General features: G+C 37.2%; 5 protein-coding genes across 25 annotated transcripts; 2 read left to right on the forward strand and 3 right to left on the reverse strand.

Annotated features, from left to right (window-relative positions):
• Nucleotides 1-53: 53 nt before the first annotated feature.
• LOC107266210 (PAXIP1-associated glutamate-rich protein 1) lies at nt 54-1,684 on the reverse strand. The gene is made up of 3 exons (XM_015736476.2): nt 1,188-1,684; nt 815-975; nt 54-745 (listed from the first exon to the last, which is right to left on the reverse strand). Exons 1-3 carry the CDS (start codon nt 1,254-1,256, stop codon nt 514-516), a joined length of 462 nt encoding a protein of 153 aa, XP_015591962.1. The 5' UTR covers nt 1,257-1,684; the 3' UTR covers nt 54-513.
• LOC107266205 (gustatory receptor for sugar taste 43a) lies at nt 1,225-6,775 on the forward strand. 10 transcript variants are annotated; one of them, XM_015736470.2, is made up of 8 exons: nt 3,953-4,080; nt 4,491-4,692; nt 4,765-4,981; nt 5,062-5,395; nt 5,535-5,639; nt 5,731-6,005; nt 6,111-6,269; nt 6,417-6,775. In XM_015736470.2, exons 1-8 carry the CDS (start codon nt 4,041-4,043, stop codon nt 6,570-6,572), a joined length of 1,488 nt encoding a protein of 495 aa, XP_015591956.1. In that variant the 5' UTR covers nt 3,953-4,040; the 3' UTR covers nt 6,573-6,775. The 10 variants fall into 10 exon arrangements, with proteins under 10 accessions (XP_024939269.1, XP_024939272.1, XP_024939270.1 ...); XM_025083501.1 differs by lacking the exon at nt 3,953-4,080 and adding exons at nt 1,225-1,362; nt 1,732-1,815 and having other exon boundaries at nt 4,491-4,981; nt 5,545-6,005; XM_025083500.1 differs by having other exon boundaries at nt 4,491-4,981.
• On the reverse strand, nt 3,129-13,180 carry LOC107266204 (myotubularin-related protein 3). Of its 6 annotated transcripts, none has more exons than XR_003059297.1 (18): nt 12,852-13,180; nt 12,078-12,125; nt 11,680-11,996; nt 11,371-11,557; nt 11,109-11,287; nt 10,821-11,022; nt 10,553-10,743; nt 10,269-10,464; nt 10,023-10,208; nt 9,778-9,942; nt 9,410-9,660; nt 9,046-9,285; nt 8,821-8,929; nt 8,644-8,722; nt 8,461-8,562; nt 7,909-8,093; nt 4,763-4,972; nt 3,129-4,095 (listed from the first exon to the last, which is right to left on the reverse strand). XR_003059297.1 is itself a non-coding variant. In XM_015736467.2 (17 exons), exons 3-17 carry the CDS (start codon nt 11,985-11,987, stop codon nt 7,571-7,573), a joined length of 2,841 nt encoding a protein of 946 aa, XP_015591953.1. In that variant the 5' UTR covers nt 11,988-11,996; nt 12,078-12,125; nt 12,852-13,150; the 3' UTR covers nt 7,438-7,570. The 6 variants fall into 6 exon arrangements, 3 of the variants coding, with proteins under 3 accessions (XP_015591952.1, XP_024939263.1, XP_015591953.1); XR_003059296.1 differs by having other exon boundaries at nt 3,129-3,873; nt 3,974-4,095; nt 8,644-8,929; nt 12,852-13,167; XR_003059295.1 differs by having other exon boundaries at nt 8,644-8,929; nt 12,852-13,167.
• A 331-nt stretch (nt 13,181-13,511) lies between these two features.
• LOC107266209 (protein OPI10 homolog) lies at nt 13,512-16,605 on the reverse strand. 2 transcript variants are annotated; one of them, XM_025083517.1, is made up of 3 exons: nt 16,587-16,605; nt 14,196-14,325; nt 13,512-14,136 (listed from the first exon to the last, which is right to left on the reverse strand). In XM_025083517.1, the coding sequence occupies exons 1-3, from the start codon at nt 16,587-16,589 to the stop codon at nt 13,706-13,708; spliced, it is 564 nt and encodes a 187-aa protein (XP_024939285.1). In that variant the 5' UTR covers nt 16,590-16,605; the 3' UTR covers nt 13,512-13,705. The 2 variants fall into 2 exon arrangements, with proteins under 2 accessions (XP_024939285.1, XP_015591961.1); XM_015736475.2 differs by lacking the exon at nt 16,587-16,605 and adding an exon at nt 14,744-15,064.
• LOC107266214 lies at nt 15,850-23,954 on the forward strand. Of its 6 annotated transcripts, none has more exons than XM_025083506.1 (14): nt 15,850-15,937; nt 17,771-17,924; nt 18,008-18,168; nt 18,828-18,901; nt 18,978-19,087; nt 19,185-19,399; nt 19,481-19,589; nt 19,680-19,774; nt 19,854-19,917; nt 19,982-20,057; nt 20,306-20,530; nt 20,822-20,927; nt 21,063-21,291; nt 21,386-23,954. In XM_025083506.1, exons 3-14 carry the CDS (start codon nt 18,026-18,028, stop codon nt 21,524-21,526), a joined length of 1,587 nt encoding a protein of 528 aa, XP_024939274.1. In that variant the 5' UTR covers nt 15,850-15,937; nt 17,771-17,924; nt 18,008-18,025; the 3' UTR covers nt 21,527-23,954. The 6 variants fall into 6 exon arrangements, with proteins under 6 accessions (XP_024939274.1, XP_024939275.1, XP_015591968.1 ...); XM_025083507.1 differs by lacking the exon at nt 15,850-15,937 and adding an exon at nt 16,672-16,689; XM_015736482.2 differs by lacking the exon at nt 15,850-15,937 and adding an exon at nt 16,696-17,461.
• Nucleotides 23,955-24,107: the final 153 nt, after the last annotated feature.

Consider the following 24,107-nt stretch of genomic DNA (forward strand, 5'->3'; position numbering starts at 1 on the left):
ATGTTATTATAATTCATCACGCAATTTAAGGTGTTTTGATTTATACAGTAGTATAAATGTGTATCTATATTTTTGTATTTAAAATCCTTTGTACAATATGTTGCTTATAGCTTGATATATATATATATATGTAATTATGTAATTAATTGATCGATTAAAGGAAGAGGTTGATGATGCTATTCAATTAAATTGGAAACCATAATTTAATCGATCGATTATTTATCAATTTGTATCCTCACAGAGGATAAAAGAGCAATACCTTTCATCAGGTAGTGTTAATCTCGGGAATAGACGATATGAAAAATGCTCCGACATTGATATTCTAGTTGATGCGATTTATCTACAATTTGCACAGTCCTATCTTGTTCCTGCCTGGTTTTTCATCTTTTTCGACGCATCAACAAGGGTCAATTGACACAAGATGATATCTCAACCACAAGGAAAATTAAAGATTTCTGAATTATTCCCAAATTTTGTAACTATCTTTGACAATTAATGTCTCATAAGAGCGAATTAGGTGGGCTGTGACTTAGGACCTGGTGAATCAGCTTCGCTTTTCTTCGGACTGGCATTTATTTCTTGCTGCTCCAGTCGACGATGGCGTAACATTGTAGACAATACTCCATTGAAACTTGCTGTTTTCTTTTTTGCACTGCCTTTTGGTGTACTTTCACCTACTCTACGTACTGGCAACCTTGGTGATGACATCTCATCCATAAAGTCAAAATCCGATTTCTCTTCAAGCCTTAAAAAATTGGATGTTATAATGCACTGTGTACACTATAATAATAGCTTGTTTAATTTAAATACCTACTTGTATTCTTGCATGCCATGATCTTGCTGGTGATTGTTCGATGGCACAGGTGAAGGTCCACGTCTGCCAGGACATTTCCACTCGAGCTCCAAAATTCTACCATTTGCCTCCAGGCCTTCGATAAGTGCTACTATGTCATTGGGTTTGAGTATCCACCCATTCTATGACAGCATTAATTGTGCAAAATATAAGTGAACAAGGAATGGCTCAAAAAATATAAAAGAATACTCCAGAACTAGTAATAACATATAGAACACTACATTTACATAAAAGAATTTCAATATTGATAATTTGTGCCGGATAACTAAGAAACGAATGAGACAATATTAAACTATATTGAAATGTGTACGCCAATATGGCAGAAATCAATTACCTTTGAATCTACTTCATATTTTTCTTCATCAGAGCACTCAACCGACCACTCTTCGTCGTTTCGTTCCATTTTCAAAAACAAATACGCAAAAATCTTAACGCGTTTGAAGATGATGTTCAAAAATTCGCATTGTTAGGTTATAGTCTCTTGTGCGTCAAAACAAACAGGATATGTGGTACGTCTTTATATCAGTATTATGCACAGCTCGCAACAGATATTCACTTTCAATCGTATTAAAGTTGTACGGGTCAAAAAGTCTTCCGAGTAAATTTTCCAAAAAATCCAAGTACACGCATCAAAAATGTTGAATAAAATTCGTAACAGTCAACTAGCATCTTGCTAGGTTAACTTGTGCTCGCCTGATACCGCGACGCCTCAAAAGACTTTTTATTTCAAACTTTCCCCCTCCTATGCGTCTTGTGTTCAATCGCATTAATTACAAATTTTTCGAATCAATAAATTTTCATATTTTCATGGCGCAATAATGTAAATCGAATTTTTTTTTACTGACTTTCCTGTGCTATAGGGAATTTCTGTTTTCTAGGTATAATCAACGCGGAGGGAAATTTTTTGAATAAAAGCCAACGAAAAAACTTTTTTAAACTATAAAGTGTTACATTTTTTAAACGTAAAAACACTAATTGTTTAATTGACATTAATAATTCGTATCCTCTTATCAATAATCAAGTTAACTGTACGATCACTGTATATAACGAGTAGCAGAAGATCGATACATATAAATATGAATAGAAAGAAAAGAAAAACCTTTTCAAAAAAACAATAAATTTTCTTGAAAGAAATTTTTGTGAAATCCTTTGGAATTGTCAAATCAAATACGTCTCGCATGTATAGTCCTTGCCATATGATATGCATATCCTCAAAACCCCGATCGAATAACAAGGAAAATATTTAATTATTAAGATGGCTCTGTGATTATAAATCTACCGTTGATATTAGTACCAACATTGATAGCGTATACACACGTATGTCTACCTATGATAAATTGATGGTGATAAAGAACCAAATCTCCTATCTACACGTCAATTACAATACGATTTTGGATAAAAATTAATATTTTCTTTAAAAACCATGACGAAGTTTCCCCAGCTTAAAGTTTTCATAACAGTTATGCATAAATAAATTGTGTATTTTGGAATTTCTTACATTATTAATACTGTCAATATATTTGACAAACTACCGCCTTGCACAATGTGTGTCATTAATATTTACACAAGCATATCAGCATCGTTGGTTCTTTTCTTCACCCATAAGACCATGTAACAATAAAGTATAAAAAGTGTGATCGAGCTTAGGTATATACATGTATATCAAATGGGAATATACCATACCATAATATTTCACTACCCCTAGAAGCCAGCTATAATATAAAATTCCCGTTCTGGCTACAACTGCTTGAGTATCCGTGAATATTATTCGATTACGTGGTGAGCCACTCGCATGAACTCCTTGGCCATATTCGTCACAAGCAGTGAGTACTTTTAACAGTAAAAAGAGTTCTTACATTTTTTCCAATAACCAATCAATTTTGATAAATAAAAATCTCCTGCTTCTTTTTCTAAAGACAACAGAGTCGTCAGAGAAAGCAAAATGAAATAAAAATAAAAATGAAAATAATACTAGTGCAATAGTAACAATAATTACAGTAAAAAAAACAGCAGTACCTTTCGCCATTCGTCATATGATTAGAATTCATAATGTATAGAGCAAGTGCACGCATGCATGTACTCATAATGTTTATATGAACACTGTATATATAAGCAGACAAAGCTACAGACTACAAAAACAAGATTGCAACAATATATAAAAATATAATATAAAGTTTAGATAAAACACGATACAAACCCTTCAAATTGAATCTTTAGAATAGCACATCACAACCCTAAATTAGACGCAGGCACGATAAATTATATAATTTCCAAGTTGCATAACTACCATTTTTATTTACACTACAGCAATTCCTCATTTGTTCAAACATACATTACACTTGGCAGTCACATCCATAGAGTTGCCTTAGGTTCACTATAGGTATACATCGTTGCTATTACATATTAAAAACTCGGACAGGTCTCGAGTCTCTGTTTACCCCTATCAGTCAAGAAAAACGCGGTCCTGACGCTAATGCTTACTTGTACAATCTATAAATTAAATAAATACAGACAACTTGACCTAATTACTTAGTCACGTTTGACTTGTATCGTAGGTATCTTTTAACACCAAAACGGAGGATTATAAGCGAAGATGTAGAAAAAATAGTCAACCCTTAATACTTATTCACTGTATAAATATACTAATTTAATACATAGCAGTATCTCGCGTGATGTTTGTAAACAATATTTTGTATTATTTTCCAGTATAATTAGTACTTTATTAGATGTTTATATTTGTAACGATGAAAGTGTAGTTAACACAATGAGGACAATTACCCATCGCAAAAGCTCTGTTATAATAAGTATAGCTATGCATATGTGTTTATAGTAGTCAACTGTGTTTTCGAAGGATAACCATCTTCGAAGTGGACAGTCGTTAACAAGATTATCTGTTTGCTATCTGACACGTATGAATGGGTAGGCTAGCTGCAGTAAATAAAAGTCGATGTACCGCTGGGAATTGTATCTATTCGATACAAGAGTATTTAAGTGGCCATCTGCAAATCCTGACTGTTGTCCTGTATTAAAGAAAGTTCAATTATAAGAGTGAAATTATTATACTAGTTTTTGACAATAGTGTCATTTTATTAATAAAGGGATCAATTTCATCGTACATACTGTTTAAAGAGGACGTAATGGCGAATACATTTATTGATATAAAATCTTAAAAAGTCATCTGAAGGTCATGGATATAGGCCGACATTCTAATCCGATGCTCAAGGCGAGTAAGTTCTGAAATACTGAGAAATAGACCATAATTTAGAATAATTACTATGTATAGGATGTAATTATAATATTGGTAGTACTTAGTATCATTGGTACAATTGGCTTCCTGGTAAAATAAATTCAGTCGCTACACTTACAGCGCATAGATCTAGTTCACCAGAAATATTGTATATCTTAAATGAACATAATTGACGTTCTTGACGTTTAATACTCATGACAACGAAATTGAATGAACTACTTTAGCGAACTTTGCCATTGCCAATCCTTTTATGGCAAATATATGTGGTAAATTAACGGAAATCAATGGAAAACCAATGATTACTTTTCGCCAGAGGAAATTGGCAATAGTTAATGTTTCTGAGTTAAAAAAGGTAAAGAAGTAGGAAGAAATTGGTGTTAACTTATGCAGAGACCAAGGCAGGAATTGGTAAAGAATGTGAGTCTGAGAGGCAAACAGAAGTCATGAGCACTACTGTCAAGTCGGATCTCTACCAGTCCCTGATACCGGCGTATTATCTAAGCAAGGTATGCGGTTTGCTTCCGGTGAGATTTGTACAGCAAAATCCTGGACGCTACTGGGGTAGACTTCACTTTCGGGACATAATCTACAGGTATGACCTCTGGTTAGGTATATTAAAACGTATAATGTATCTTTCTTATCTATACAGTTGGTATCCTTACAGCATCTGTCTCCTTGTATTTTTGATGAGCTGTGCAATTTTTGGCCTCTGGCGAGATCTTCGCGACGGATGGGAAAACAGCACCAGGATGAAATCCTCAACGGCCGTGGTCGTCACTTGTGGGGATGTCTCGGCCGTTTTGTTCCTGGCAATTGTTTCTATTCTAGGTTCTCCCTTTCGATGGTCCCATCTTCAGCATATCATAAACAACCTGGTGAAGGTCAGTACTTAATGTAAGATATGTTACATTGATTTAATATATAATCTTGGCACTAAAATGAATTTACCTTCCTAATCAAGGTAGATGAGAAATTGAGTATAGTGTCACCCAAGAAAACTCGCAGATACGCCATCTTCCTGATAACTATCAGTTTGGTATACTTGATATCAATTTCATCCTTGGACCTCTACTCGTGGAGCACCCGGGTGAAGATTAGCAACCAGAAAAGCGACAAGGGTCCCATGAACTATATCCCCATATACTTTCTCTACGTGATAGTTATAATGATAGAGGCACAGTACACGTTATTAACATATAATATCGGCGAAAGATTTGGTCGACTCAATCAGACTTTGAAGAATGTACTGAAGACGGAGAAGATCACTGAGAGCTTCAAGAAGGATTTCGCCTTAGGTGCGACAATGTAGAGATAAAGGAAAAACATAACATGGCGGGTAGTGCGTTACTGATTTATCAAAAAGATATCGCAATGCTCGCCGAATGTCTTGTATTTAAGATTAAAAGGATTTTCAGTATACTGATTTGATAACAGGGGATTTCAGGGAGCATGGACAGCTCGGTGCTTTCATCAGGGCAGAAATTAGGGGTGATCGACCACAACGGAAGTCTAAGATTGCCGATTTCATTGTGGGAAATGGTACGAGTCAGTGGATGTGGTAACGAATCTGGCATAAAATCTTTTTTAAAATATAATTATTATTGTGTTAGTTATTTATTGAAATTTGTAGAATGTCGCAACGTCGCTGATACTATTTCCCAACTGATCACTGTACACTCCTCACTATGCGATACCGTTCTACTTATAAATACTGCTTTTGGGGTGCCTGTGCTCGTGGTTACCCTCACTTGTCTTCTTCATCTAATTATTACCCCATATGTTTTAATTATTGATGCCAATGGTAGTAACAATGGGCTCTTCCTTGCTACTCAATGTCTCTGGTGTGTTCTTCATATCGGTAGGATGTTCATTATTGTTCAGCCTTGCTATGAAGCCAGCACGAAGGTAATTTTCAGGTGGATATGACGTATGAAATAACAATAGTCGTAAAATAAAAAGTGTACCGAACAACAAAAAATGTATGTGAATAAGATTCCTTTTTGATTGTAGGCCAAAACCACGGCGGTGATCGTAAGTCAATTACTGTCCTGGAATTTGGATAGTGACATTAGAAAGCAGCTGGAAATATTTTCGCTTCAATTACTACACAGACCCATTGATTTTTCTGCCTGTGGACTTTTCTCGCTCGACAGATCTCTAGTGACCTCGGTATTATATTTAAATTTGTTCTCGTATTAGTAATGGACAACCGAATATTGCTTGATTTTTTGTTTTATCTGATCATTTTTTCCTGATTAAAGTTATAACCTTATGCCTTGTACTTTACGGATATGATTTCGATATTTTATTTTTCAGATCGTCGGATCCGTGACCACGTATCTGGTAATACTAATACAGTTCCAGAAAGCTGACGACACCAAAGACACCAATGACATTTTAAAGAATGCCACACAACTTATAAGAAATGTTTCAACATTCCGGAACATTGACATATTACGAAAAAGCACGTGATTTTGGAAGAAATTATGTATATACAAAAGAAAAGAATCTTTTTTACTAGAAACTCCATCCTAGCGATATCTATGACATCACTAGGAACACCATACCAATACCAAAAGAAAAGAAGCAAGATACACGAGTAACCGTAGTTGTATTATAAGGAGTGCATATAATTTTTGGTTGGTAATAAAGAAAAAAAGAAAAAGAAAAAAAAAGAGAAGAGCGGAAGACACGATGAAATACCATAGTGACATTTAATATTCCAATTCTCGTACACGGCGACAATATATAAATACAACTTCGTCCGTAACGTTACTCCTGGGTCACTAGTTAATTGGTCAATCAGCTTGATTGGCAAATTAACAATTAGCATTTCTTTCATTATAGTGTCCAATGTTAGACATCTGTCACAGCCAGCCAAAACGTGCCTCTTTATTCCCAATGACCGTTATCATAGATATCCTAATCGGGGATCTCGAAATTGTATTCGTTCTAAAGTCGAGGATCTTCTCTCGAATTTATAATTAAGGTACTAATTAGCGGTAAGAATATCATCGTCGCCCATAACGTATATCAACGTATTACCTCAATCTCACCACGCAGTCTCATAATTCATCATCGTATATCGATATTAATCATTATCAATCTGTTAATGCTATCTCATAAGTCTCTCCCTGATCAGCATCTATACACTCTTCATTGTCGTACAAATACTTATACTAGCAATAAATATTAGATTCTTTAAAGAATCTAGCGTCGCGACCCCCCCCCCTCTCTTTCTGTTACTCCCCTTCTCCGTTTCTCTATCTATTCTTCTCGCACGTGCATCATTATATACGATACAAATTATGTATAAATCCGACAGCATCAATCGCCCATCGATTTTAGGTTATGTTTCACATAATTGAAAGTCGATCCTATTTCTAGGTGTACGGCTTTCCATTCAGTTCACCGTGCTCGCTGTCACGGACGGCTGTGACTTTTGTTGATTAACATGCAACGTGGAATCGTTACAGGTCTCTTTTCCCATGGAGGAGACCCTCGACCTCTGACACGTCTGTGCACCGTCCGAATTCAGCTGCTGCGCATCCGTCTCGCTCTCGTTTCCGTTGCTCCGGTTCTGCTGACGTGAATTGCACTGGCAGGGACTCGTGTGATGATGGAGACGCGAGAAGCAGTCGCTGCATACTCGAACGGGATTGTACAGCTGTTCGCTGGGGAGTGGAGTCGAGTTCTCTGAGCAGTCCGCGCAGAAGATTTTGCCGCAGCATCTGCGAGGAGTAGGCAACATAGCCCCTAAACTAGTCCGAACTCGGACGACTAGAAGATTTTTGTAAATAGCTAATACCTGCAGTGATGTTTGCGCCTTCCCAGCCAAAATTCTGTATCGCATCCCATGCAACGGTTCACTGCGTGATCCGGTACCCACAGAGTTGGTGCGGGTCCAAGATCCTCTACAGCTTCCCACGACATGTCTGAAGGTAGAGACTCTCCGTGGTCCCCTGCACTCCCCACAGAATCCGGTAACGAACCCTGTACAAAGAGAAATATTCTCAAAGTTTATACAAAGAACACGCAACTCGTATCTAGATAAACTTGGTACTGTAATTACTGATTGCTCAAGATAATCTGAATAACAAGTTACTGTAGATAACCTAGTTATAACTAACCAGAAAGGCCTTCCTATTTTCAATAGAATCTACATCGTTAATGTTCTTGTAGAGAACTATCTGCCTTTTCAAAATCATCTTAGACCTTCTACACTATCTGGAACTTTAAATGTGAATCTATATCATGACTTTAAATTATAAGTGTCAATTATTTCTCAATATGGACTTCTTACGTTGCAAATGACTATGGTTCCTGGATGGTTGTCATAGTAGTAAAATCTTACACTTACAATGTCGTCTATACGATCGGTGTCTGCGTTGTGGTTGCAGACACGTTTGATCAGAGCCAGCCTTGTCGTGTGTAATTCCTTTCGCAATGCTTCCTCCTTGAGCTAGATCCCAAAAGAATAGAAATTCGTGTATAGAAAGTGATACGTAACTCTTATAGATTATATATGTTATAATTAAACTACCTTGTGTTCGACAATGATCTGTTGTACGCGCAGCTGAACATCGATGTGAATGATGGGCAGTCCGTCGACGTCGTCCAGCCTGTCGGGATTATCGAGTATAATGTCTTGATGAATCGGAGATGCTGGACATATGCTGCTAGGTGTTCTGGACATTAAGGGCACGCTAGTGTCACTCACATCACTGCCCTCGTGGTGAACACGGTTGCACGTGCAGCCACCGCGACCTGCCACTCCAGTTTCTGTCCAAGGTGAAACCACAACATCCTGTGGTTGGATTGTCTGCAGCCTAAAAAAAGAATAACAGGATTATGTTACAACTAGATATCAATAAATAAACCAAAATTTATTAACCGGACTTAATATCAATTGACACGGAAACACGTAATTATTTCAATAACTTACATATCTTTTTCTCCATTAACAACATCGACGGTCAGATCAATGTTTGGTATTATAGTATCCGTCGAACTGTCTACAGATGGATTAGCTGGGGAATCACTGGACACTTCGTTAGTGGTGTATCGATTTTTCTCAGCAGCCTTTTCCGGAGTATCATCGCCATTAACCTCTGGAATCCTAATCTCGTTCGTATTCTCCTCTATCTTCTCGACCTCGTTGTCAATGTTAAGGGAATCGAATTTCCTATTATAAAACAAACAAGAGAAATTCACACGATGACCAGGATACGACTGAATGAATATATATATATAATTAAGTATGACAGTAATTCTGTATTTGATGTCAATAATTAAAATATAGCGCATACTTCTCGATCGAGATGCTGGGATCGCTTAGCCTGCGGTGAAGATACGCCACATGATCCTGTACGTGTATGAGATCGCCATACGAGCGGGTTTTAGTCATTTGTCCTTGTGGTTCTTCACTGTCGCCACCCTCGATATCGATCATTGTGACTCTCTGTTTATCATTACTATTACCTAAGGATGATTCGGTCGAACCTAGATAAACTTCAGACCATAGTACAAGGTCGCGCACGTTGCAACTGGGCCACAATACCTATGGAAAGAAAAGATTCGTCCTATTATATTAGATAGCTGCTAAGAGCACTACGAAAAAATTTCAAGAACTTCTGCGTACTTTCAAGAACTGTATAATTAATTGATTAAAACGTACCTGGTCTTTTTGTGGCGAATACAAATGATTAACGAAAGAGTTTGAGTTGAGAAAACGCCAAACTGAGAAAGTACGTTCTCGTATCCTCAATTGCAAGCGTTCCTGCCTCGTGTTACAGAGGAATGTGCCGAAAAGCTGTGAGTAGGTGTGCTGCGCCAATTTCACCTATAACATGGATCAATATTACATTACTTTCTATACGTGATGTTTTTAAGTCGACAAAAATAATTCATCCTGACACGTACGAGGTATGCAGGTGACATTTGGAAGCTGCAAGAGAATTGCAGTATCAGCTGATGAACGCAATCCAACCACTGCAAGAATACTGGGCAACGTTCATTGGGATCTTCACAACCAACTGTCTGACCACAACGATCAGCGAACTTGTGTCCGAAGTCCAACCATTCTCTCTCGCAAAGAACTTGAAATCCCTAAAAATACATAATAAAATAAAACCGATGTTATTCCTTCTTGAATTTCGTTCGACATACCTCCATGGTACGGTAATACGGGTCTAATAATAATTGCGCTAGAGCGACTATCTGTGGTGTTCTGTCCCAGCCATCACTGCAGTGTACGAGGACAGGTCGCCCATCCCTTTCAATGGCCGAAGCTACGGTAACAGCTGCTCTTAACAACCCAGACATATGCTGTAGCCATCGAGTTCCTTCTAGTAAGCTTAGCCAACTTTTTATAAGAAAAGAACACAAAGAAGGTTGAGATTATATGATTTAAAAAAAAAAACATTTTTCACTAAGTGATCTAGTTAGCTTACTTTGGCTGATCAGCATCAGATGCACATAATTGCCTAACTGCGTGGAAACTTTTTCGTATCGAGTGTATATTTGGCAGATTCATAAATTGAATGTCGCAGCTGGGATAATACTCAGGACACTCACATCCTCCACCTCGTGCTCTGTTCGCTACAGCAGTCGTGTACGACCTGGCATCAACTATAAGGACTTTCTAGGAATAGAAAGAATTATCTTGTAGAAAGATGTCACTTTCACATATTTACTTTTTCTCTAATGACAATCACTTACTTTAGTTGTACTTGAGGTTATGGACTCCTCACTGACATCTGAATAACTAGTTGGAGAATCTATCATTGTGGATTCTCCTCTGTCATAGGAACATGCATCTGAGAGAGCCTTTAGTAGATCCTCATCCTGTGTACTTCGCCAGCCTAACCAACCTACTTCTGGTTGACTACTACGCGCTATTACAGCGCCATTATTAATGTGCCTTAATAAAAAATATATGACAATATCAATAATAAATTACAAAATTATAATACTGGGTATCTATTAGCAGCAATCCGATAGGTTTACCTCCATACAACGGCGGGAATGCGCCTGGAGCTTCGGAATTTAGCGACAGTCTCGAGAGTCTCGTCTAAAATGCAAGCAGGAACCAGTAACTGCGGAGGATAAGATGGGCACATTCTGTAGTCTGCATTGATCTGGCTGACACGCCATGTGCCATGAAGATTAAACTTTAATCTTTCCACCTGAAAGATATTGGTGTCAATATGTCAAGATTATTTGGTTACAGGTCGTTAGATTGAATCTTAATGTATGCCGGGTTACTTACTTCCGAATTAAAAGTAGCAGTGTAGGATCCATTATCTTTCCCGAGTCTGGGATAATCTCTCCCCTCCTCGACGGACCACGCATAATACGCGAATGCAAATATATCTTCTATACTCTTTCGCGGATAGGTTACTTTATGCAGCCGCTTAAACCACTCCAAACAGTGTTCATTTGTTGAGAACGCGCAGCTGAAACGTTGCTGCGTTATTCCTTGATCATGCTGCATGTTTTATCGCATGATTGCTGTGCTATGTCATACATAATTCCAGACGGGGAATAATATTAAATCGTAATGGTACTTTAAGCGTACCTTAACGAGCGAGCATCCTTACAGCCGATGTGAAGATAGAAGATTTCCTTAACTTCGAGTTGCTCGATAAGACCTAGAGGTATGTTGTAACAAGCCTGACTGAGCTGGAGGTAAAGACGATAATTGGAAAGTGCGAGAACTCCATCTGAAGTACATCCAAGAGCAACGACGGATTCTCCACTCAGCGGTGTGAAGGGTACAGTGAGAGTGGGATCATCACACTCAAAATGTGTATGCTTTGGAAACAGTTCGGATGCTCTAAGATGACAGATGGATTGCAGACTTGTTGGCTCTTCAGAACTCTCCATTGCGTTTAGCTAGATAAAACAAGATATATCACATAACTAAATACAGCAAAGATATGAACAATAAAATTGAAATAATCTTCCACTCGTTACCTTTCATAAAGCTGCTAGTGAACTCCTAGGATGAAGAAGCCACAATACCTAAAGAATACATTAGTGGTTGTATTATACCCTGCTCCAATTATTTCCCTTTTTTCTGTGGTAAAGTTAATAATATTATGTTCATTTTTAAACTGCCGTTATCCATATGAACACTGTCAACACTTGTAATAATATCTAATATTCCATCATTAGAATTTTAAACACACTCAGAACGCATTTCCGTAGGAAAACACCCGAGGACCGCAAAATCCGCTAAGTTTTTACTGAAATATACATCTGGAATAATACGTATTCGTGACGATTCTAGATACTCAAATCGTACACGCAACGGCAACTGGACTATTTGACATTTCGAGTAGCCGTGCAACAAAAACATTTCGACATGCGATAAATATGCTGACACCTTGCAAAAGTACACGAACTCCACCAATAGACCTGGACAAGTATCCTAATCCTGGCAATAGATTGTCTGTCGTCAATGCTAGAAAATTATTCTGGCATGTTCTCTAAGAATGCAATAATGACAATCTAAAAAGGGCAACACATAACTCCAAAATATTTTCAAAGGCCTTTAGTGAGTGACCGTTGGACAGGCAGAATCCTAAAAGCAAACACTCGTTCGACCCGCAACTCAGCAAAAATAAGTTTATGAATTACGAGACGTAGAACGGATAGGATCTCGTTGACACAAACTGGGCAAATATTAAAACGTCTTTTGGCGAATACACGTACTTGACTCTCTTTAAAAGTCAGAGATAAACTTACTTTCCAGTTGGTGACTTTAATCCTTGATAAAAGATGTCCGGGGCGTTACGAGTTGTCTTCACGCACGAATTATAATAGCAGGTTTTGCCACTCGGCAAATTTGATGCATTTTTTTACGAAATATGTCGTGTCCAGCTTCTTTAGAAGACTTGATAGTGCCCTGCTTTTGAGAAGCACGTAGAATCACAGTTACGGATACGGGATAAACGAGTGAGACGAATCTCGCGAAACACAGACCAATTCACATTAGAACCACTTGTGGACAATCGCCTACTAGGATGGGACTTATGTCGATTTCACATGTGCACGTAATCATAACAGCGCGCTGTTACGCTACGGCGTTATCTTGCTTATTCTTTATTCCTTTTTTTTATTTTTAAATTAGTATTCACTGAATTTTTCATCACGAGATACGCGGTACTTCAAGGACAATATATGTTTGACGTAATATTCATTGTAGAAATGCGATGACTAGATATATACTGATACGAGTTTCCCTTAGAGCCTTGTATGGAGTATGCAGACACTTATATTAATTATAAAAATAATTGTAATTCTTGCATGTTGAATATTATATAGCATTGTTTAGGTAAAATTATAACTTGGTATATGATAATGGATAAAATGTAAAGGAAGAACTTGTGGTAAATTGTAAATTCAAAATTCTTATTATTAGATGATGGTTATACAAAAGTCCTGAATTTGCAACTAGAAATGATTACTTAAATAAAATAAATGCTGATCCAATGATCTCACTAAACAGATGAACACGTTTAAATGCTCTAAAAGCACTGTCCCAAAGATACAATCAAGATTGATAATGGACTAGCGTAAAACAGTATTTTATATTCCTGTTACGCTTTCCAGAAATTTGGATTTTGTTGTAATCGTCTTTGAAACGTTTCGTACCATGTTTGCACTGTAGAAAGTGGTACAAAATTTTCAGTGGGATTTGGAGTCATCTGCTGTTGGGTCACTGAAAAACTGGATACAAAGTTCAGAAAATTTGTCAGCATCTTCTGACTAAATTCAAGGAAGCTGTTGGTTGTGGTCAATGTAATTACAGACACTTGTTGCTCGATCACACTAAGTGGCTCCACAGACACTCCAATCTGTGCAACATGTGAGATTTTTGTAATGCCAAAGATTCCCAAGTTGCTGTTCTCAAACTCATGATTTTTCTTCAGAGTTGATATTTTAAAAATGGCCGATGGTTTTGCATTGGATATATATCCTAAGAATTGCCAATTTGGTGGTGCATTTGGATCAGGCCAACTGAAGTAGACTGTAAAATATAATGTATTAACTTTTGCTAATAAATATAAATTAATTTAAATATAATACCTGCTCCTCCTGTGCCATCAGGAAACGGTATTGTACCCGTTAGGAACACTGCAATATGATTAATGTTATCAGCATCAGGAACTGTTATTAAAAATTGAGTTTCGCTTATTTGGTGGAAATCTGTCTGGACCTGCAATCCACATATTCATGATTAACACACTATTTTGTTTACTGGTAAATATTGAGGTTTGTTTAAACAAGACATAACACTGTCTGTGTTTAGAAAAAACAACACTGGGAACCAGATACGTATCTGTTCAAATTTTAAAACTGTTGCAAAGTTTACGATCAAATAATCAACGAACGCTGTTACTCCTTAGCACTGTTTCAACTGGACACAACCAAACAAGACAAGCATAAATTTACAAACAAAGGGATCTGTAATTGTCCATACATATTAGTGGTAAAATACAATATACTTATGAAAAATATTAACAAAATAAAAGTTTCAAATTTTAGTTGATCAATAAAATTTTCTATAGATTCTAAAATAACAGGAAACGATACCGATTAATAAAGAGGCACGTGTAAATAATAAATTTACTCACGAGCCGGCCAGAGGCGATTATACCTAGCATATTTGACATTTATTTAATACATAATATTAAAAAACCACTGTCGTAAAGTATTGCAAGGATGATTTGATAGTACGTATTAATATAGCGGCTAAAGCTACTGTCGTAATTCAACACTGTCACCAAAACCTTGATTCGACTAGAAGCTTCCACCAAAGTTGTTTTTCATGTAAACCGAACACGCGAATATTTCAAGTAAAGATTGTATGGCGTGGTGATCGCAAAAATTTCTTATTCGTAGGCAGTAAGATAATGGTGAAAGCGAAAACTGCCTAAATTGGCTCCATTCTTGAGACATAATTAGTAGTGTCAATTATTGCCGCGCGTAGCGCAAAAGTACATCATTCGACAATCTAAAAGAAATGAGGACAAGAAAAGAAATTGAAAGTAGAATATCTTATAGGAAATGTAAAATCATAAATACCATTTCCAATGCCTTTTTCAAATCGCAAAATAAATTTGTCTGATGTCCTTTCTTGGGCATCAGACTCTAGGTTACCATCTAATTAATATCTTCCTTAAATCTTAACAATGTAATTTTCTTTTTCCTCATTCCTCAGTTCTTTCGATCTTTTTATTAAGCGTGCGCTTTGGAGCGTATGCGCTGCAAGTGGCGTTAGTCAATAGTAACAAATATTTCTTTAATAAAAAAATTGGGAGGGGGGGGGTTGATCATCGAGATCAACCGAGCCGATTTTTTCCTTTCATATACATTGCTTCATAATTGTTAGTGGAAATACCATCTTACTGAAAATCTTCAGTGAAGGAAAACAAGCAAGTTAAAAATAAAGCCAGTAAAGAAGAGTTATTTCGAATGTGCTATAGCACCCTGTGGACTTCGACTAAAGAAATTGTAAAAATCATCTCAGCATCAGCATCCTATATAGCCTGTTCATGCGTATTGAGTGCAAAGAAGAGATTTCTGATAAAAAATATTGCGTGAATTGTATACGTATTTGTCTGTTATTCCTCTTGATTTCATAAAGCAACAATACAGAGAAGAAAAAATACTCCGGTTCGAAGAACCCCATCAAGAAACTGTTTAGCTCGAAGCAAAACAGTAATACATAATAGGACATAGAACGGGCGTGAACGTCGGTGAACGTTCTGATAGAATTTCAAAAATGCCTGAACGTTACCCCAACAGGCGTAATGTATTCGCATCAGGTATACGCGTGGGCAAATTAACGTCCATGATTTTTCAGAATGCCCAAGGTGTACTAGAGTCCTGATTTAAAGAGCGTGGTCGTAGTTAAACAAAAAAAGTAGAAATAAAATAAGTGCCTATCAAATCGGTATGGTCCAGATAACGTTTAACGAATCGTTTAGAGAAAATCGTGCTATCGGTTAACAGTTGGCTAAAGTCTTTGATAAATGACTGTTTGTTTCCTTATCATTAACTTATAATGCCGATCATATTGCCTGTGGCAAACACCTCTTCAAAGACAACGGATACGATACAATCGCGTTATATGAAGAAACGACAGGTAGTATAATGACTCGGAGTCTCAGAAACCATTGAGATAGAAGGAGAGCGTGAGATCACCACCTAAATCACAGACGGATCATCTACATGTATAGAAACAGCGCAGATGAATCCACAGTTTTAAAACCGAGCTTACCAACTTGTGTCTCTCCCTTTCTCTTTGATAGAGTAAAAAGAAAAAATAACATATATCTGTTTACGACCCTTGGGATTCGTCGGTTATCATTTGGTCCCATGGGACCACAGTTATTTTCGCTTTGCTTTCGGCAGAATTGCGCGGAAGACCGATAAGTCGCGTTCAAATAAGCGATTTCGCCTGAACTCCCATACCATATTTGATCAAAAGCCCGTTCGGTGTTTCGCGCATTGGTTCCCCTTTACTTTACTACGCAGGCAGTCAGGCAGGCAGGCAGGTTGGCTGGCTGGCGGGCTGGTAAGCAGACGGCGACGACGCGCAGAGCCCGTGTGAACTTCACCGTGTGACATCACGCCTCATTGTTGGAGGTTTACGTCATTCTTGAGTCGGTGCACGACTCGCGAAGCGCACGCGAATGGTCCCGCGAAACCCGTGAAAAATGTCCACCAGTACGATCTCGTGCTCATCCATGCGTCGATGTGTCTCACTCTTTGTGAAATAAATTGGTGTTCGTGTGATCGACTGAAGTCCTTATATGAATATTCGTGTAGGTTTAGTGCGCGTTATATCGTTGTTGAGAAACATCGCAAAATTTCGAACGTGCCCTAAAGCAAATAGCGAAAGATGTCAAGCACGACGTTTTACGGTAGCGCCAGCTTCTGGTTAATCCGCCAATAAGCAGTGGGACTATTATATTATTTATTGGGAATATGTTGTTTTCTGAGGAGGTGATCCTCACGGTGATTATTAATCGAGTGTCATATTAATTGGATGGGATTAAAGTGTCAAGGAATGTATTTTTTCCCATGAGTTTCATCGCGCGCCGTTACTACGGCACACGTTCTTTCATTTTAAATATAACGGTGTATAAATAAGTATGAGCAATAGCGGGAGTGCGTGAGACTGTCTACTCAGATTTTGCGAATTGATCGGCTACGCTTCTGTTTATACCTGCGAACATTTTGGGTAAAGTGATTCAAATGCAGTCGACACTCGTTACTTTTTTACTGACAGCTGCCACATATGTTCTTCTTTGTGCGTGGGCACGCGTTGCCGAGGCTTTACCAAGGTTAGTGCTCCACTACCGCGTCTCCTTCGTACGGTCAGGGCTGGTGAACACTTCCATTTCTCATATCATCTCAATGTCGTGGACAAATTTATAGCACTGTTAGGAACGTTGTAAAAGACATTCACTTCTTGTTTTCATGCTTTTTCTTTTTGACATTTTAAGTGTATGAGATACATTTTGAATTTACACTAGAACGTTTTGCACCTTTGATACTCTTGCTTTATGCTTTGTTCTTTGATAAGTTTGCTTAAGCATAATAACTGACATTGGTTTTATCAGATAATTCAACAATATTATCTCATTCTGCAGGAAGACTTGAGCATCCGATCTGCTTGAAGTTCTGAGAAACACTTTTCTCGCTGTGAACAGGCACTCTCAAATCATATGGTGTTTTAAAGGATGAGGACACAATATTCTGATATATTTTACACAACTGGTTATTTTTGTCATATATCGAGTTTTTGTGAGTAATTCATTCTAGAAAGATATTTTTTAAAATTTGGTTTAGAATCATATCGGTTATATCCAGTTGGCGGGTTGTTGCAGGTAAATTGCACTTACGTGATGCAGTTGTTTCCAAACCGGTCACAGCTGCACGAGATGCTGCACTGTGCCGAGGATTGCTCTGAAATAAGTTCCAACGCTTGTATGATGTTTGGAGAGTTCTGTATATTTGCCACAGAACTTGCGCGCCTGTGCGAACGAGGGTAATGTAAAATTTTATCTAAAGGAAGATTAAAAATTAATTTCTATTTGAGAATCCAAGTCCTATTGATACTTTAAATTATTGTCATAGTGACATAGAATAGGATTTAAAAGTTTCATATAAATCATATATTGCTAGATTTCACAACATGCTCCAAATCGAAATCTATTTGTTGCAGGAAAAAGGTGTTGAACGTTCGATTGTGATTGATGTCGGCGCGTATTAATGATGTTGAAGCGCGGAGTGCTGTTTTTCATTGCAAAAGGATTTGATATTTGGAAGTATGTTCGCCACTGAATTATGAGTGTTGATGATTATGGTTACGATAATAATAATAATAAGAAAGAAATAATAATAACAACAAACATCCTTATTACCACACTCTGACAACACTCTTCAGTTTTTTTTCTTTTTCGTTTTTGGCGAATTAGACTCTACAGCAGTAGAGAATTTTATCCCAGTTTTCAAGATTATTACGAATCTTTTTCTAATTTCAGTAGAAAATATCAAATCCTCATGCAACGCTGGCACGATTGTTCGAGTGTGATAATATTGAACATCTCATTTATGTAATTAATCTCGTCGTTCAATACCAGTCGATCTGAAATATTAAATAACTGACAATTTCAATTTTGATATAATGCCTTTTTATCATTACAGAGCATCTATTCCTATGAGTGCCACTCAATCATTGCACTGTGATGGAAAGAATACTAATTACAAAATCGGTACAAGTAAGTTAAAACAGTTGAATAAAAGATGTGATTGATCTTTTAACCAATATTTAATGAAATTGCAATTTTTTTTCAGAGAGGATGGCATATGAGGTATTTTTGGGTGGATCCTGTAACCCCACCACATGGAGGTCAGAGATAGCTATACCAACTCTTCAGAGCCTTGGCATTACTTATTACAATCCTGTAAGTCAGAATTAAATTTAATATCTAGAAAAATATTATTGTTTCACGAATATAAAAGTAAACTATAATATAACGGTTTTTTTTTTTTAAATTGTAGCAAGTATCGCAATGGGGACCAGAGCTCATAGCTCAAGAGTACGAGGCGAAGCAAACGGCGCGTGTTTTGCTCTTCGTCATCGACAATCAAACGCGAAACAGTGCAGGCATCATCGAGGCAGCTCAGTTGGCAGCCACACGTAGTAACTCTCTTGTACTCGTGATATACCCTTATCGTCAAGGTCAAACTATTTTAGGGGAAACGGTCTCTACACAGTGAGTTTCTCAAATATTTCCTCTTTTTACTTCCTTAACAAATCATCGCATGGATTTTTCATATAATTAATGCATATACAGGGAATATTATGATTTAATGAACGGGCTGCTAGTACTTCAGTACCTTGTGGAGAGACAGAGGATACCAATATTTGAAAACGTTTCGGTGGCTCTGAATTGTACGTCGAAGGTAATTAAACGCCATTTAATGACTGTTAATCTATAGTCTCAGTTACTAATTTTTTAATGATATTATAATGAACTAGTATTATCATTGCAGATCCTCCGCGAAGCAGTCAATGTTCAGGACTTGAATGCTGAGGATGGGATCAGGCCGGTTCGATTGTCACCCAGTCAAAACGGGATTGACTTAATGTACATAATTTATGATCTCAGTCTGTGATTATAATAATTATATATACATATATACATATATATTCATTATTTTTCCTAGAAAACTACGCGAAGTCTTTGAATCCATAGACACCAATGGAACTGGAACAGTTAGTTTGGGTGAAGTAAGTATATCAATAAATATATATCAATTAATTTCAAGGGTCTGATATGATTCATTAATTCCAGGCTTGGCTCGCGTTGCAGTCCAACGCTAAGTGTAATATATCGGTGGCGGAACTGCTCAATGCCGTGAACAAATCAGGTAACGTAATACGCTTGTTCCAACGTATTACGTGTCAGCCGTAGAAAATGAATCATTAGAATCGATCAGTAATTGCTCATAATAGTTATGAGCGAATAATACTTCATAAACTCAGTATAGGGCACACTTGTTAATAGCAAATCTAAACAAAACACACTGTGCATATGTAATACTTTACCTGGTGCAATATTATTCAGTAAAAACGTTATAGCAGTTTCTGATTGGCTAAAAAAATTAATTATTTTCAGATACCTACGAGACTCTGATAGAAGACTTCTCGTCTAAGGAGGATCATGCAGAAAAACGGATAAACTTTGAACAGTTTTCCACAATTGCAAGCGAGTTATCATGGCGGCTCAAGAACAACGGCGTGTCCTGCGAAAGTGAGATACCTTCAGTTTGGAGTATATTATGTAGGAAGGCATCAAAGTTTCTTCGCCGAGCTTTCGTACACCCCTTTAATCGTTTCATAGGTATTTCCGATTTTCAACAAGTTCACCATAGATTCACAAAGTATTTTTACGAATGCAAGTATGTCTGTATTTTCAGTTGATGTACTGAGCATTTGTTTCTTTATTTTTTCTTTTTGTCCTCTAATAGATTTTACTCATTACCCAGTCGACACGTTGTGATTGTTACGTCATAATCGGCAGACTTAGTTATCACTTGCTTTACTCTACGTTTGACAGTGATCGCAAGATTTCAATGTTATTGTTATTTTTTAATATAAAATTCGGCTATTGTTAACGCATGATCAATTTCAGATTGGACCAACTCCTTGGTGCCAGATTCTGATAAGAGAGATTTATATATTGGAGTGGTCGGTAAAGATTTGTTTTGGCTAGAATCTTCAGCCGCACCGTTAATCGAGTGAGTAGAAAACAAAAAACACGACAAACGCAAAATACAAAAAATAAAGTGATCAACACGAGTAAAACTCGGCTGGCAGTTGTGATCGTAATCGGGATCGTCCGTATATCCTCGATATCTAAAACTTTCCCCTAGATCGCTGGGCTTATCTCTTCACCGACCAATCCTGAACGATTACAACGTAAGGGGAATGTCGCAGGAATTGCAGCATATGAAAAACTCCCGGCTCATCCTACTGATCGTGCCGCAACACTCCCGCGGCATCTCCATTATGGCTTTGGCAGCTCATTTGATTGGACTGCGCGCTAAGCTAGTCCTCTGTGTTCAAACTCTCCCCGAAGGTTGTGTCATCTCTGGTGAAAAGGTAGATAATCAAACGGTAATGGCGAACGTTGCCAAAAATTCAATCAACGAGTGGACAAATTTGGCTTTTATTGTATCTTTTTCTTTTTTTTCAGCTAACTCAGCAAGCCGTTAAGGACTATAATCGGGGTAGGATGTACCTGTCGGACTACGCGACGCGAGAAGGTGTACCTGTATTTCAGAATATCGCTGATGCTTTACAGCAGGCGATACAGCTAGTTCAAAGTCCCTGTTGACTTAACTCCTTCCTCTCTTTTACTACTTCTTTTTCTATTTTTTTTTTTTTTTTCATTGTCCGTAAGGTTAAGCTTCCTCAATTCGTTGACTAATTTATTTTTGTTCGAACCCTTACTCGTTAATGCTGCCCGTCTACCATTCGAGACCTCTGGATGCGGCATCGGTAACGATGGCGATGCTTCATTTTTTAAAATATTTTTTTACACCTTGCTACAGTGACACTGCTAATGGTGATAATGATGGAGAGGATGATTGTTTTTCTCTCTTAAATTTACTTGCTACCAGCTATTTACTATTTACTACTATTACTATTAGTACTGCTACTACTATTTAACTCGTACTTATTACTATTTACTATTATTCTACTACTTGTACTATTACTACTACTAAAATCACTTACCACCATTGCTACTATTAACCTTTGAGATGATTATTGCGCTTCAGAAAAATTTTTATTTTTCAAACGAAACTTATATTGGTTTTTATGTATCGCAAAAGTTTTTAGCGATTTTATAGATCCTGTATTGAGTTTTCCTGTTTTTTGGGGGGAGGGGGGGATTTTTTCCTTATACGTATATGTGTATATGTATGCTATTGTCGCAACTGTAGAGGAGACCTCGAGGATTACTCGAACGCTATTTCTTTTAGATATCTATTTCTCAGGTAAACAAACAAACAAATTTCCGAATTCTCAGGAAAATTTTGGAATTTAGGACAATGCGCAAAAAGAAGGAGAAAAACGAAAAACAAACGATCGTGTCTTGCGAATTTTCGCCAATTATTCTTGTGACCTCTATAATAATGTGGCTACATAAAACTCTACTCTATCGATCGCTTAAAAAATAGTAGAAAAAAAAAACGAAATCATTTCCATGCAATATCCATATCCACTCAGATTGCGCATCAGGCAATCTATATAACTCTCCATTCAGGGAGATAAATCAGACATACTAAAGACAAAAGAACGATATATGAAGACGTTGGAGGTCTCTCGCGGTAGATGGAAGTTTCTTTTTACAGTAATTTAACTTGACAATTTTTTTTTCTTTTTTGTAACCTTTTGGTAACCGGTTGAGGATTGATTTGATATACGTGTATATATATTAACTGTTTCTAACGACCTAATGGTAATTAATTTCAAGTACAGAGAGACAAAGAATGAAAGAGAGGGAATGGCGCGTGTGCGTTTTGTGCGAGTCGGGCGAGAAAGAGAGAGGGGGAAAAGAGAGAGTGCGTGCGTGCATGCGTGTCCGTTAATAATATATGCGTTAGTTTAATGCGTGCGCGTGCGTGTACACGTAAGTAGTGACAGGGGAAAACTTGTATAATTCACGATGTGCGAAGACTCGCGGATCAGTGGTAAATCATGTCGGTCCGAAGAAAAGGCTTAAACGGTTTATGAGAACGTTCTTCTCGTACCTTTATTACGATTGTTGGAAACAAAGAGAAAGAGAGTACCAAAATGGTGCGCGACGCTTAGAAATATTGAATATTAACAGAAGAGCTCAATTATAAATCTGCTGGTTAAATCCCCTTTTTAAATGTTTTTTTTTTGGATTTTCTTTAAACTTTTTTTCCTAATAACGTCACGTCTAATACATTACATTTGATATTTAAAATAATTTGCTTTGTTTCGTGCCTTAAAAAAAAAGTGTGGCCCCGCGTACTTGAACATCCCTCCTTGTTTTTTTGTTTCTTTAGGAAGAAAAAATAAAAGTCAGTCACATTATGTTGATCTGTCTCACTTTGTTCTCTTTGGCAGGAGTCTCTCTTTTTCATTATAAAATGTTTTGTATTTTCATTTTTTTTCTTTTTGTTTTCTCGTTTTCTCTCCCCACTTCCTTCTCCTCAGCGAATCGCAATTCTTTACGAGAGATGTCGGCGTCAATACAAACTTGTAATGTCACTTCAAAACACCGCTAACTGTATAATATGAGCTTTCTCGTCCAAGATTGTAAATATCCTGATATTAATTATCAGTGGAGAAGAAAACAAGCTGGCAGTTAATATCACATAGGAATCATTAATTGTTCTCAATGTTTGATTAGATGATTAGAACGAGTAAATGATTGGACTGTAGATTAGAATGATACAAATACGCAAATCTATAATAGAGGTATGTCAGTGGCGCGTGCGCGCTACAAGATGTTGGATGCACTTTTGTAACGAGTGGGATTATCAATAGAAAAATGAACAAGCAAGGAGTGTCTATTATATGATGGGAAAAAATCATGGTCTGAATACGAATCTGCAACTAGTCTAAAAACGAAATCGTTGCTCTGAGCAATAGTTGAGTTAAAACACGTACACGCACGCGGACATGCCTTACACAAACACCTTCGACCCACACACACATACACATACCTACACCTGTACACTTTTTAAACATTAAGACGTCTTAATAAATAATTTTTGTTAATTACGGTATAGGATAGAACTAAAAGAATAACAGATGGTTACTGGTAAACAGTAGGATAAAATCGGATTCGAAGTGAAGTTTACAGAGTATAAAGAAAACAAAAAAAAATGCGAGGAGTTATTTAATTTCTACAGTAATCCTGAGTGACGCTCTTATCATAT

This window comes from Cephus cinctus, unplaced genomic scaffold, assembly GCF_000341935.2.
Source record: "Cephus cinctus unplaced genomic scaffold, Ccin1 Ccin1_scaffold0306, whole genome shotgun sequence".
Classification (NCBI taxonomy): Eukaryota; Metazoa; Arthropoda; class Insecta; order Hymenoptera; family Cephidae; genus Cephus; species Cephus cinctus.